This window comes from Punica granatum, chromosome 4 (genome assembly GCF_007655135.1).
Source record: "Punica granatum isolate Tunisia-2019 chromosome 4, ASM765513v2, whole genome shotgun sequence".
NCBI lineage: Eukaryota > Viridiplantae > Streptophyta > Magnoliopsida > Myrtales > Lythraceae > Punica > Punica granatum.
Genome location: NC_045130.1, coordinates 36853991 through 36867971, shown reverse-complemented (window position 1 = coordinate 36867971; position 13981 = coordinate 36853991). Strand labels below are relative to the sequence as shown.

At 37.8% G+C, this 13981-nt stretch overlaps 1 protein-coding gene across 2 annotated transcripts; it reads left to right on the top strand.

The window, feature by feature from the left end:
- The first annotated feature begins 6416 nt into the window (after positions 1 to 6416).
- LOC116203684 (aconitate hydratase, cytoplasmic) lies at positions 6417 to 13913 on the top strand. Of its 2 annotated transcripts, none has more exons than XM_031535549.1 (20): positions 6417 to 6937; positions 7490 to 7594; positions 7911 to 8071; positions 8151 to 8243; positions 8378 to 8563; positions 9018 to 9179; positions 9836 to 9980; positions 10086 to 10228; positions 10305 to 10361; positions 10452 to 10531; positions 10650 to 10725; positions 10806 to 10991; positions 11082 to 11149; positions 11237 to 11355; positions 11522 to 11643; positions 11784 to 11882; positions 11983 to 12462; positions 12953 to 13051; positions 13164 to 13406; positions 13529 to 13913. In XM_031535549.1, exons 1-20 carry the CDS (start codon positions 6634 to 6636, stop codon positions 13595 to 13597), a joined length of 2997 nt encoding a protein of 998 aa, XP_031391409.1. In that variant the 5' UTR covers positions 6417 to 6633; the 3' UTR covers positions 13598 to 13913. The 2 variants fall into 2 exon arrangements, with proteins under 2 accessions (XP_031391409.1, XP_031391408.1); XM_031535548.1 differs by having other exon boundaries at positions 10449 to 10531.
- The last annotated feature ends 68 nt before the right edge of the window (positions 13914 to 13981 follow it).

Genomic DNA, 13981 nt, shown 5'->3' with positions numbered 1-13981 from the left:
TATTATTTGTCTATTTGCATTTTATATTTCTTTCTAGGTTTTAGAGCATGATATCCATAAGTCCAATGAGTTTAGAATAATCCAGTCAATGCTAGGCCTGCTAAATGGCAAAACTTTCCCAGTCGTTAATTTTATGTACACAAAAGAATCGAATTTGCCTCAATTTTTTACTTTTATCTATTAAAATAGTTTTTTTTTATCTATTTACATTTTCCATTTCTTTTAGGATTTTGGAGCCTAATATCCATAAGTACAATGAGTTCCAACTATTTCAGCAAGTTGGGTTGGCCCACCAAGTAATATAACTCTCACAATCGTGAAATTTTTCTATACACAAGATACGAATTCCTGTTACCAAAAACAAGTGTTGAAAAATCACTTGAACCAACTTATGTTTGTTATATTTTATAATTGTTCCTTTGCGATTTTAGATCCTTCCAAGAAAAAATTAGTGAAACAACCTTAAAGTAATGTGTATATATGTGTATATATATAAACTGGTCCCCACTCCTTATTTTGTCAAATCTTAATAGAGTGAAAGTGCATATTTCATAATATGGTACGCATAAAAAGAAGAAGGGAAAACTATACATTTGATCCTCTAGGTTTCGATGCTTTTTTATTTGTCTTTTTTCTAATTTTTTATCGTTTAAATCATATATTTTTGAATATTTTTCTGTTTCAGTTATTTTCCTTTTCCTTAGTTCATTTTCATCCTATACCTTTGATTATTTTTCTATTTCTGTCCTTTTTTCAGATTTTTTTATTATAAAAGATTTTAACTTTGGTCTTTAATTTTTTAAAATTATTATTTTATCTTAATTCTTTTTTGTTTAATTTTTTCTTAATATTAAATGTTTTGTTTCTTATAATCTACCCCTCGAATTCCCATAAAAATGCTCACATGACATTTTGAAATTTATAAAAAAATTATTATTTTAAATCCAAAAATAAAAATAAATCGATTGAAATATACTTTGAGAGGGAGGACAGTAAATTGAGAGGGAGAGAGGCGGCGAAGCCGATATGGGACAAAGACAAGCACCACCACTCTAGGGGAGGTCGCCTTAGGCCTATACCTCCATCCACAATTACACTTTGCAACATCATTCGTTGCATAGATATTTATCATGTCCTTACGTGGTGCGTAACTAACAATCTCATAGGTATGGTTCGTGACTTTCGGACCACAATTATATTTATTTTTCATGTATTTTTTCATTTTTTTACACGCAAATTTGAGTATTGATTCTCTCTACGCAAACTGACATTGCCCCTACCAAGACTGTTTGAGACCTAAGCGCTCTCTTGTGCTCAGTCTCTCAAGTAGGTTCACGATTTTTGTTTTATTATTTTGATGTATTTTTTGGAAAATTAAAATAATAATCTTTTTAAATTTAAAAATGCCGCGTGAGCATTTGATGAGAATTCCAGAGGTAGAAGTATAAGAAACAAAACATCTAATATTAAGAAAAATTGAACAAAATAAAAGAATTATGATAAAAAGTAACTTTTGAAGGTTGAAGACCAAAGTTAATATCTCCACTAATAAAAAAATCTTATAAAAGGACTGAAATATGAAATTATTCAAAAGCATAGAATCTAAACGATAAAAAAAATTAGAAAAATGATGAAAATAAAAAGCATCCAAATTTAAAGGACTAAATGTATAGATTCCCAAAAGGAATGTGCCTTTCACATAACAAGAGTCAATTATAATTAATTTATGATATAGAGTGAGTAAATCCCTTTCATATCTTAATATAAATCATAATAGATATATGATCGTTGCTAATCAAATTCATAAGAACATCTAATTGTTTTCAAATCAAGTGCATATTAGACACATGATAAATCACATGCTCTAAATGATGGGAGCCTAAAATAAAGTATCAAAATATCAAATTTAACAAAATATATTCAAGTGTATTTTTTTAAAGAAATAAACTAGAATGAGCGCTTTAAAAGACGCTAACGAAGGAATAGAAAATTGAGGGAGATAGAAAGAGAAATGAACGAATAAACACAAGAGAAATCGAAAGGACTTTTTCTTCTTTATTTTCTTGCATATTTAGTTTTCAATACAATTTTGGCGCTCTAATATTATACAAGTTTTGTTTTGTACCACAGTTTAAGAAATAAACTATTCATAAATAAATAAATATATATGCTAAATGTATTAGATCTCTATCACTATAGATAATTCTTTTAATTAAATTCATTTGTTCAATAATTGCTTGAAATTCATGAGCTTATCGCGTTGAGTCTTGGATATTGTAATAAATTTCTAAAAATTGGATAAAAAATGTCATTTCTATTTGCCAACAACGACCCGCGATGTTATCGTGGGCATTGTCCTGGTACATTTTAAAACCTTGGATGTGCTATTGCCGGAGGAGCTACAAGACCTCTTGATATATATAGTTGCATTCTTTGAAATGGTGTCAATAGTCCTCATTTTAGCAAATTATATACTCCGTTTGGAAATAGAGTTAAATTTAATTTAATTTAATTTTACTTTGCTTCTAATTCAATGGCACAATCATTATTTTTTATCTTTTTTTTCAATTTAATAATAAATTCTCTCATATATTTTTTTCTTATTTATTATTACAATTAATTTTTTAATTCTAAATTCTCTAAACTATTTATTAATTTTCTCTCAATTCAATAACACAATCATCTTTTTTTTTTAAATTTTCTTCTTTAATTTTAATAATAAAAATTTTCAATTACATTTGTCTACATTTCCTGAAATCAAACTTTACTCCATTACCGAACGCAACATAGTTGAATATATACCTTTTCGACCTTATATATATGTCCTGCATGCAGTCAACCAGTTTAGTAAAAACTCGAGCTTGTAGTTGTTGTACATGTAATCATGTCACCGGCAACATCGTCAACACAATTAGAGTGTGTTTGGATTGAGAGTTGAGTTGAGTTGAGTTTTGGTTTTAATTGGTTTGTAATGATTGTATTGTTGAATTATGAGAAAAAGTGTGAAAAAGTAATAAATAATTGAGAGAAAATAATGATTAAGTAATGATTGTGTTGTTGAATTGTGAAAAAGTAATGAATAGTTGAGAGAATTTAATATTAAAAATTGAATTGAATGGTTAAAAATATTTAAAAAATAAAAAAAGTAATAATTGTAATGTTGAATTGAAGATAAGTGGAGTTGAGTTAAGTTGAGTTAAACATAGTTCCGAAAACAAACACACCCTAATGATTATAACAACTTCAACTCAAGGGCACGACCAGTCATCACTAGCTATTAAACCGTGACGACTTACACCTCTTTATCCCTTATAATTACTAATTAGGAGCTGACTCCAGCAAAAGTTAGTATATTAAGAATATTGGAAATGAACAAGGTCAATTTCAAGTCGGATTTTGATTTTTGAATGGTCGATATACCTAAACCGAACGGCTTTGGGAACAATAATGGAAGTTCATTGCAAAGATTCTCATCGATGAATTTGTAAGCCGGAGAGAGCTTCATCGTAGTTTCTAACCTGAGCTTCACACGAGGCTGTTCATGGTACATAGGGTTATGGCGATTCTTCATTCTCCATCATCGATTCTCACTTCTATGAGATCCAACCTCATTGAGTTTCATACTGTTAAATCTCGTCTGACATATGACGAAGGAAAATAAACCATCACCATCACGTTGTGTCACCATGGAAAGGTCGTCCCAGCTTCGCTCAAATCACTTCGCGTGCTCGTACGAATTAAAACTAGTTTTAGTTTAAAAAGAAAAAGAAAAATTAAGAAAAGGAATTATTTTTAGTTATAGACTGCGCATGTCAGTCAATGACGCAAAGAGAAAGCAAATTGAGACTTGAAAACCATCAGTATCACCAATTATTTTGCAGTTTTATTATCTTATCCTTCATCTTTTCCAAAAAAAAAAAATAATAATAAAAGTGCAGATGACTTGTTTTGTGGTCGGTCCCAGCAAAATACATAGATGAAAACGACCAACAAAATTCTCGAGAAGAAAATTAGTAGAGTTGGGTCCCACATGTGTGAAATGAGCTCTCTCTAGTCTCCAGTCGTTGCTCATGCAACCCGCATTTCAAGTATCGTAGAAAACCATGTCAAGCATGCATTTACATGGATCTAGCTTTATCTATTGTTCCATCCTAATTGAGGAACGTTCTAATTTAGGTCCCCGATCATCAATGTGGCGCCACGATCGAAGCAAATTCCATGAAGCAGTCGAGAGTACATTCGTATGGTGCGAGGTGTGCGAGTGGATAATGATCATATCATGGATAAGATGAGATGAGATGAGATGAGATGATCGGCTCTGACACACGAACTTGAACAATGATTATTCTTAGTTAATATATACGTCGTAACCATTTACAAGTTTCGCATAATGTCATGACTCTAAACTTGTATACGTCAAGTTTTGGTAGAATATGAAAATTCAGATGATCCTAATCTCCACCCGATATGTGAAGGATGGGCGCAGCGGGAGGACACGAAACGCCAGACTCGCAACCGCGAAATTCCATTATGAATTTTTAAATCTGCGCCATAGTTTTTATAATCCAAATCGACCACCTCCACTTGCAATTGATAATAATATTCGTATTCGAATTCCATTTTTCCTGCTCCGGCCACTCTGCCTTGATCCCTTTCTGGGCTTACCAAAGATTGTCGTCTCTTCACACCGATGTAAAGCCGGAGAATCGTCCATGCGCCGTGGGGCCCACGCTCCCACGACGACCCAGAGAGCAAAAAAAAAAAAAAAAAAAGATGAAGGCCAGATTCTTATACGAGCCCCTCTTTCACTGGGCCATCTTGGCTTTGGCCGTAGGCCCCACCTTTTCGCCGCTTAAGACTGGCAATAATTCCCTGCATCGCCTGCACAAGAACCTCGTTGCACTCTTTCGATTGAACAAACTATCTTAGTAAAATACAATGTCATCTTCCACGTAAAAGTAATATAAAAGTTCTGTCGCACAAAAAAGTCAATTTAGAAGATGTCTACACCATCGAATTATATACTGTTCCAGACGAATTTTTCTTAATAAAAAGATTAAAATTTTTGCATAATCACTAGTGCGCTTCTCCATTTCCTAGCATAAGTTGAACATGATGCAACATTTGATAGTGTCAGGACTTTTTTTTTAAGAGTTAATATCCCATGAACTTAATATAAAGAAATAAAAAATTTAATAAAGAAGCATCATTAGTCCCACCATAAGAATGAGGCTTAAAATATCTCTAAATTATCACACGAGAACATGTTATTGTAGTGTATTCTTTTTGTCAGCATGAGAATGATTTAGTTAAGTTAAAGATGTTGTTATGTCCACCTTATAATCAACCTAAAAGTTCTCCTAACTCAATACCCTACCCACAACAAATAATATCTAGAGACTATACAATAAATGTCAGTGAAATTTTGAATTAAGAGAATTTTTAGACGCATAATTTAGGAGAATTTACCTTTTTTTTTAAGGATAAAGATCTCATCAAATTCATTTCATCAATAAAACGTGCGTAAAGCATGGGCAATAATAAAATGGCAAACGAAAAGGGATTATTACGCTAGATATCACATGATATTACCAGTTTCTCAAATTTATTTCATGGTTTAAAAATTACCTCAAAAAACCCATGATTTACATCTGGTTCCAAATATATCATGGCGTTAATTTCTTCGTCAATATTTAACAATGTTACTGACGTGAAACGTAAGTTGGCCCATTTTTGTTATTGTGGCCTTTTGTCCCAAGATAGATTTGAGAAAAAATTAAAATCATGAGAGAAATTTGAAAAAAAAAATTAAAACTATGGGTTGAAGCCCACTTACGTTTCATTGACGGACAAATTATGACGTGATAGACGTTTCATTAACTATGGGTTATAGATCTTTTTGTGTAATTTTTAAAATACGGGATAAATTTGAGAAATCGGTAATATCCCGTGAAGTAATAATCCCTAAAGAAAATGCAAAAGATAGAGCTGAGGACACGTGGCTTTTCTGGAGGGATGGGAAAAATCGCCCTTTGCTAGAACCGGAAGCAGACAACTCCCGCCGCATGATCCGTAGGAAGGAACAGCCCCACTTGGCTCCCTCCTCTTATTAACTATTCAACGCGAGAAAATGGAACAACAGCCCGCCACTCGCGAATCTTCCCACTGCTTGCTGCTCCCCAGTGTAAATCCACTCACACCGTCCCCTCCCCTCAACACACAATCTCGACCGTCCGATCCCCGCCGATGGACCGATCAGGCGGTCAACCCGGTGTTATGAGAGAATTTCGCTCATTCCATCCCACGTGGCAAATCCTGATTGGGGGCCGCGTGGCGCGGGCATGGAGAATCCACTCCAGACAAGCTGAGTCCTTGTCTTATAACTCGCCACGAGTATTTAATAACTTCTAGAAGAAGCGGCACGCTGCCCTAAGGCCTCCAGACGTCTCTCTCTCTCTCTGTTTCTTCTTCTCTCCCGCAGGCGCAGAAGAGTCCATGATTTCAGTCGATCCGCCATACCTCTGAAGGCTCTCGGTCTCATTGGATTGGGCGTAGGATTCCTTATCCTCTGCGCTCAAATTATTGCCTTTGTTGGTGGGTCGTATGAAGGCGTGATCGGTTCCCGTCGTCGCCATGTATATAACGACTGCCTCCTCCTCCGCCTTCTCACTCCTGAGGGCATCTAGGGCTCGGTTCGCCTCCTCACTGCCCTCCGTCTCGCTCTCCAGAGCATTTGTCCCTCCGGCCCCTGGGGCGTCCCCGCTGATCGGTCAGCAGTACCGGTCGCTCAGCTTCTCGGCTGCCGCGCGATCCCTCCGGTTCTCCGTCCCCCGGTGGAGCCACGGCGTCGATTGGAGGTCGCCGCTCAGCCTCCGAGCTCAGAGCAGAGCTGTATCTCCCGTAATCGAGCGGTTCCAGAGAAAGATCGCTACTATGGGTAATGATTTTAGCTCCTGTTGAACTTTCCGGATTTTTTGGAGTGACTTCTCCGTGCAGATTCGTCGATCTCCAGTCCTATGTGTATTTCGCTTACCTCCCGGCGGAAACCTCTCTATGGATATTAGCTTCAGTTCATTTGCACATTCCGCTTGCATTTCCACTGCTTTTGAATGACCCTGTTCACGTTTCGTGTCAATCGCCATTTCCGGTCAACTTCTGCATCCATCAGCGATTAGTCTGTTTTACTTTGACCAGTGTGATTGCTGTCGGAAATAAGAACTCAATGGGAAATGTGATCATGATGCACTATCCAAGATTGAGTTCCTAATCTTTTTGGTTGTAAGATAAGAAGTCGTTAGTGAGGTTGCTCTGATCGGTTTTCGTCCTCGCCCTCTAACATGGGCAACCAACGAAAAAGTTGTCTGATTGTTATTCTGAGTACATTTCTAACCGATTCCCAGGAACACTTTCACTTAAGAACTTGTTTGTGCTGTGGAAGTCTTTGCTCCAACGCCACTAATCACTCTTAACGATTTTTTGTTATTTGCAGCTTCTGAAAATCCTTTTGAGGGAATCTTGACTGCCTTGCCCAAGCCAGGTGGTGGCGAGTTTGGGAAATTCTACAGCCTTCCTGCTCTGAATGATCCACGGATTGGTATTCTTTCTTTAGCTTGACTGCTAGGTCATTTGATAGACTTCAGCTTCTTCTGTTAATTCTGTCGCGGTTAACATATTTAATCGAGATAAAGCTTATTGAGCTTGTTGTCTCTTTGCTCATCTCTTTAATTCCTTCTTTAGAAATAGTTTATTATAATAAATATATTATTGATTATATTAATTATATAGTAAAAAAAGCACGCTGTGCACCATTGCATTTATGCGATGGTCATTATGAGCACCATTTATATAGAATGTTTTGTGAGATGGTGTACTCAAATTATTCCTTGGATATCTCTGGTTTTCTTCAACAGATAAGCTGCCATACTCTATCAGAATCCTTCTTGAATCTGCTATCCGTAATTGTGACAACTTCCAAGTGACCAAGGACGATGTTGAGAAAATCATTGACTGGGAAAAATCTTCTCCCAAGCTGGTAGAAATCCCCTTTAAGCCAGCTCGTGTACTCTTGCAGGTATTCCACAGGTATATTAACTTGAGTTATTGTAATGTGGTTGCAATTTTGTTTTCTCACCTCGCTTTCAATATTGCAGGATTTTACTGGGGTGCCAGCAGTTGTGGACCTTGCTTGCATGCGTGATGCCATGAACAAATTGGGAAGTGATTCAAATAAGATCAACCCATTGGTGAGCGCTGCTGCTTCCCAGCTAATATGGCGTGAATATGGTTACTGGCCAGAAGCTGAGCTTCCCCTCTTATTTGTTACTTAAAGAATAGTATTTGTATACAAAATGCATGTTGACCAATGTCTTGCATGCAGGTTCCTGTTGATCTTGTCATTGATCATTCTGTTCAAGTTGATGTTGCCCGTTCAGAAAATGCAGTGCAGGCAAATATGGAGCTTGAATTCCACAGGAACAAGGAAAGGTTTGCTTTCCTTAAGTGGGGTTCCACGGCTTTCCACAACATGCTCGTTGTTCCTCCTGGTTCTGGCATTGTGCATCAGGTAATGTAGTGAAGTACTGGAGATTGTTTGGAGGTTTTATCGAGTCACGATTCACCCTAGATCACAGTAACTCAATGACATGTACTTCACAATCGTGACTTGTTCTTTCAGACTCGAGTTAGCAAATTTAATGCAAGGTTGAAAATAGTTCATGAAACAAGTACAAATTTGCAAAATTTTATTCGATGCAGAGATTTTTCTTCTGCTACAGCTACAGCATACTATTGTTGTTCTGTAATTATATTTGATTGTGCCCTCAGTCTTGTCAGTTAAGCAGACGGATTCTAATATAGCTATCTTATCAGCAACTTATATTTATTTGCTGAGATATGAATAATTTGACACTATTTCTGGTAACTTTCACTCGTTATACCATGACATACATCAGGGTGAGGCTGCATAATTTAGCTTGCGTTGCTTTCTCTTTTGTTAATTGTGCAATGTGGAATTTCAGGTCAATCTTGAATATCTTGGACGGGTTGTTTTCAACACTGAAGGCATGCTCTATCCTGACAGTGTTGTGGGCACAGATTCACATACCACTATGATTGATGGTCTAGGAGTTGCTGGTTGGGGAGTTGGAGGTATTGAAGCAGAGGCAACAATGCTTGGCCAGGTAATGGTTTGTGGGGTGGAATGATGAATATTTTTCTAAATATTCTTGTTCCTGAAGTCTTTGCGAATGACTTCTTTTATTTTTATTATTATTGATTTTTGAACTCTTTACATTGTATACTGCACATAAATTATGAGAGGAGTGCAGTCGTCTGCTCAACTTTGATCACCAAACTGGAGCATATCATATGTTAAACGTACTTCACATACTACCTCAATTGCAGGTTTAATTTACCTTGTAGGATGCTTAGTTCAAATTCACGTGTTGTGCTAATTTCATTTCACGGAGTAGAATTGTTGGAGGCTTGGAGCTGTGAAAAAAACTCATATTGTCTTATCCTATTGTATTCTAGATTTCTGATATACAGTTGATCTTCTCTCTTCTATGAGCCCCTTTTTGTCGGTTTGAGATCCTTGTGTAAATTGTACTACATAAGTTTACTTTCTTGCTGCGGTGCCAAATGGGGAAAAGTTCACTTTCTTCATGGTTCTAGCTGTCACATTTGATGCTCTATTAAGGCCGATCGCATTGGATGTGCTAAATTTTTCTCTTAATAGATCATGTGCATTTTAATCTTTTGCATCACTAGAAAGAACACATTATTCTTTTACTTTCTGTTGTTCATTATGGAATTAACATATTGTCCACTGCAACAGCCAATGAGCATGGTCTTGCCCGGTGTGGTTGGGTTCAAACTGTCTGGAAAGTTACGGGATGGTGTTACAGCAACTGACTTGGTTTTGACTGTAACGCAAATGCTGAGGAAACATGGAGTTGTTGGAAAATTTGTTGAATTCTATGGTAATTTAGTGACTTCCTTTTTTTTTTTTTGAGTTCGTCTTTTCACTGAGGACTTCTATGCCCTATTCTTAGGTACGTGCATCTGATGTTATACATATTTTTCAGGGGATGGTATGGGTGAACTTTCATTGGCTGACAGGGCTACTATTGCCAACATGTCCCCTGAGTACGGTGCAACCATGGGATTTTTCCCTGTTGATCACGTTACTTTGCAGTACCTTAAATTGACTGGAAGGAGTGACGATACAGTGAGTAATTGTTTATCAAGTAAATTACTTTTAACCAAGTTGTTCAGCTCCTTACTTATTTCCTCTTTCATTTCAGGTGGTAATGATTGAAGCCTATCTGCGTGCAAATAAAATGTTTGTTGATTATAGTGAGGTAAACCTTCCCTGTCAATTGTTAACATGGAAGAGAAAAAAAAAACTAGTGAGTTTTTGCAACTGAAAGACTGGATTTTCCTTTTAGCAGCCCCAACAAGAGAGGATCTACTCGTCTTACCTAGAGCTGAATCTTGCGGACGTTGAGCCTTGTATTTCTGGACCAAAGAGGTATATAACTTGCTGAGCGTTGGTTTCTTTCCCTCTCAGCAATAATGATGTCTTTGGTTCTTTGAAGCACTATTGATGATGGTTGACAGTGCTTATTCAATCATATTTTATGTTGCAGGCCTCATGATCGGGTTCCTTTGAAAGATATGAAAGTCGATTGGCATTCCTGTCTAGATAACAAAGTGGGATTCAAGGTTAGTCCCTTACATCTGCCAATCAGTCTCTTTCTGATGTGTTCTGGATTGTTATCCTGATTGTTTTTGCGATGATGCAGGGCTTTGCAATACCAAAAGAGGAACAAGATAAAGTGGCAAAGTTTTCTTTCCATGGGCAGCCTGCAGCACTAAAGCATGGAAGTGTAGTGATTGCAGCTATAACGAGCTGCACTAACACTTCGAACCCCAGTGTCATGCTTGGTGCTGGTCTTGTCGCTAAGAAGGCTTGTGAACTTGGATTGCAGGTTGGCCATGACTAGATGCATGATCCTCTTATTTTGTTTAATCCAATTGAATATCTTCCACTAATGATTTTTCTGATATTCAATTTCCAGGTCAAGCCATGGGTAAAAACAAGTCTTGCACCAGGCTCTGGAGTTGTCACAAAATACCTACTCCAAAGGTCGTCTTTAATTACTGCAGAATATTTCTTTTTGGGAGTATCAGTACTTTTATCTCTAAACATCTTCTCTCTGGTTTCTTCCAACAGTGGCCTGCAAAAGTATCTAAACGAGCAAGGCTTCAATATTGTTGGATATGGATGCACTACCTGTATTGGAAATTCTGGAGAGTTGGATGAAACAGTTGCATCTGCCATTTCTGAAAATGGTAATGCTAGATTTCTTTCTCTAATGATGTGCCATTTTTATGTTTTAAGCTTCAGAATCTTACTAGGTCTACAGGCTCTTGCTCCTTTACCATTCAAGATCCATCCTTTCTAATTGTCTGTAACCAACACATCTAATGTTATTCCTTTATTATAATGCAATTGCAGATATTGTTGCGGCGGCCGTTCTTTCTGGGAACCGTAACTTTGAGGGCCGTGTTCATCCTTTGACCAGAGCCAATTACCTTGCTTCTCCTCCGCTGGTGGTTGCCTATGCTCTTGCGGGCACGGTACAAATCTATAATTCTTGTAACTTTTCATGGTTGATCTAAATTCTGTGAAACATAATAGGGTGGGAAATTTTCATGCTAGTTAAATTCTAAATCACTTGTCATGCTTCAGTATCTCAATTTTTTGAATTATATGCAAGGTTGACATTGACTTTGCAAAAGAACCAATTGGAAAAGGCAAGGATGGTAAGGATGTCTACTTCAAAGATATCTGGCCATCAAATGAGGAAGTTGCACAGGTAGGCCGAGATTTTTGGTACTTTTTTTTTTTGTGGATAAGAGTATTGTTATCTTACTATAATGGGTTTGAAACCTTACTTGGTTTAATTTGCTGTGTAGGTTGTCCAATCAAGTGTCTTGCCTGACATGTTCAAGAGCACTTATGAAGCTATCACCAAGGGCAATCCCATGTGGAACCAGCTCTCCGTTCCAGAATCGTCCTTGTACTCATGGGATCCCACCTCGACCTACATCCACGAACCTCCATACTTCAAGAACATGACCATGGATCCTCCTGGGGCTCATGGAGTGAACGATGCTTACTGCTTGCTGAACTTTGGTGACAGCATTACAACAGATCATATCTCCCCAGCTGGAAGCATCCACAAGGATAGTCCTGCAGCCAGGTATCTCCTTGAGCGTGGAGTGGACCGGAAGGACTTCAATTCATATGGCAGTCGACGTGGAAATGATGAAGTGATGGCAAGGGGAACTTTTGCTAACATCCGCATCGTTAATAAGCTTTTGAATGGCGAAGTAGGTCCGAAGACGGTTCACATTCCCACAGGAGAGAAACTCTACGTGTTCGATGCAGCAATGGTGAGTTTGCAAGCATTATATCCAAAGTTCTTGCAATTTACATTAACTCTTCTCTATTTGAGTTGTCAAGGTGTTAGTTTTGCAACAAGGATTCCATTGATAGTGAAATCTGGTAATGCTGACTTCAGTGAGTAGGCTACAAACATTCCCCAGTTGCTGATGCTGGCAATTGGCACCATAATAATGTTCAATGTATTGGCCAATAGATCATTTTAGGATGCGTTGTGAGCAAATGAAAAATACGTAACACCCTGGTGTCAAATAGTTCCCATGATCCATAAAGGCTGCAATATCTACTTAAGCGATGGTCATTTCTACTTTCTCCTAAAACTCGCACCTAACTATCCTTCTAACATTTGCAAATGGGCCTACTTTTGAACAACATTGAGGGGCATTTGCTGTATGCGATTGATTAGGTAAGGTGGGAGAACCAAAAAATGTTATCTTTCAATAATTTTGAACCTAAATTGTTCTTGCTCTGCAATTTCAGAAATACAAGACTGCTGGACACGACACCATAGTTCTGGCAGGAGCAGAGTATGGGAGTGGAAGCTCTCGAGATTGGGCAGCCAAAGGTCCGATGTTGCTGGTGAGTTCTCATCCATGACTTCCTTTAGCCTCTGAATTAATGAGAATTTGCTATACTGGTTCACTTTGTATTCGTTTATCTTCTCGCTCAACTTCCTTCTGATATGTGACAGGGAGTTAAAGCAGTGATTGCCAAGAGCTTTGAGAGAATTCACCGGAGCAACTTGGTCGGGATGGGAATTATTCCTCTATGTTTCAAGGCTGGTGAGGATGCAGATACTCTGGGTTTGACTGGGCATGAGCGATACACAATTGACCTCCCGAACAACATCAAGGATATTAGGCCCGGTCAGGACGTGACTGTCACCACTGACACTGGAAAATCCTTTACCTGCACTGTCCGTTTTGACACCGAGGTACTACTAAACGCCCTGATTCTTTTCTTAAATTGGAAATGAATACTCGCTCACTAGAGGCGGCTTGAAGTTTTATATGCTCAAGGTTCCAGACATTAATTTCATATGACTTAAATGTGCAGGTGGAGCTGGCCTACTTCAATCACGGAGGAATTCTGCCTTATGTCATCAGGAATTTGGCGAGCAAATAAGTATTTAGTCTGTCGGTGTTGGATATTCATCAGCTCCCTCCGTTTAGTCTGTCGGTGTTTGGATATTCATCAGCTCCCTTTTTCACTTGTAATATGGCAGGGAAGAAAATAATGTCTCCAGAAGGAAGGCAAAACCCTTTCATGTGGGACAGAAGAAGGTTTTTGTTTTTGTGAGGGACACGGGCAGACGCATTCGATCTGCCTCGGGGGGGAACAGATTTGTATTTCTCATCGAATTTCTTTGTCTCCTGTATCCGGTGGTTGCTTTCTTGTTTAGATGCGGGATGAATCAAATGATCTCGGCTGTTTCCCTTCTCTTGTGCCACAGCATAGGCATTGTTGGTCTTTGGTTTTGTTGAAGCAAAGTTTAGTTAAATAGGTTTC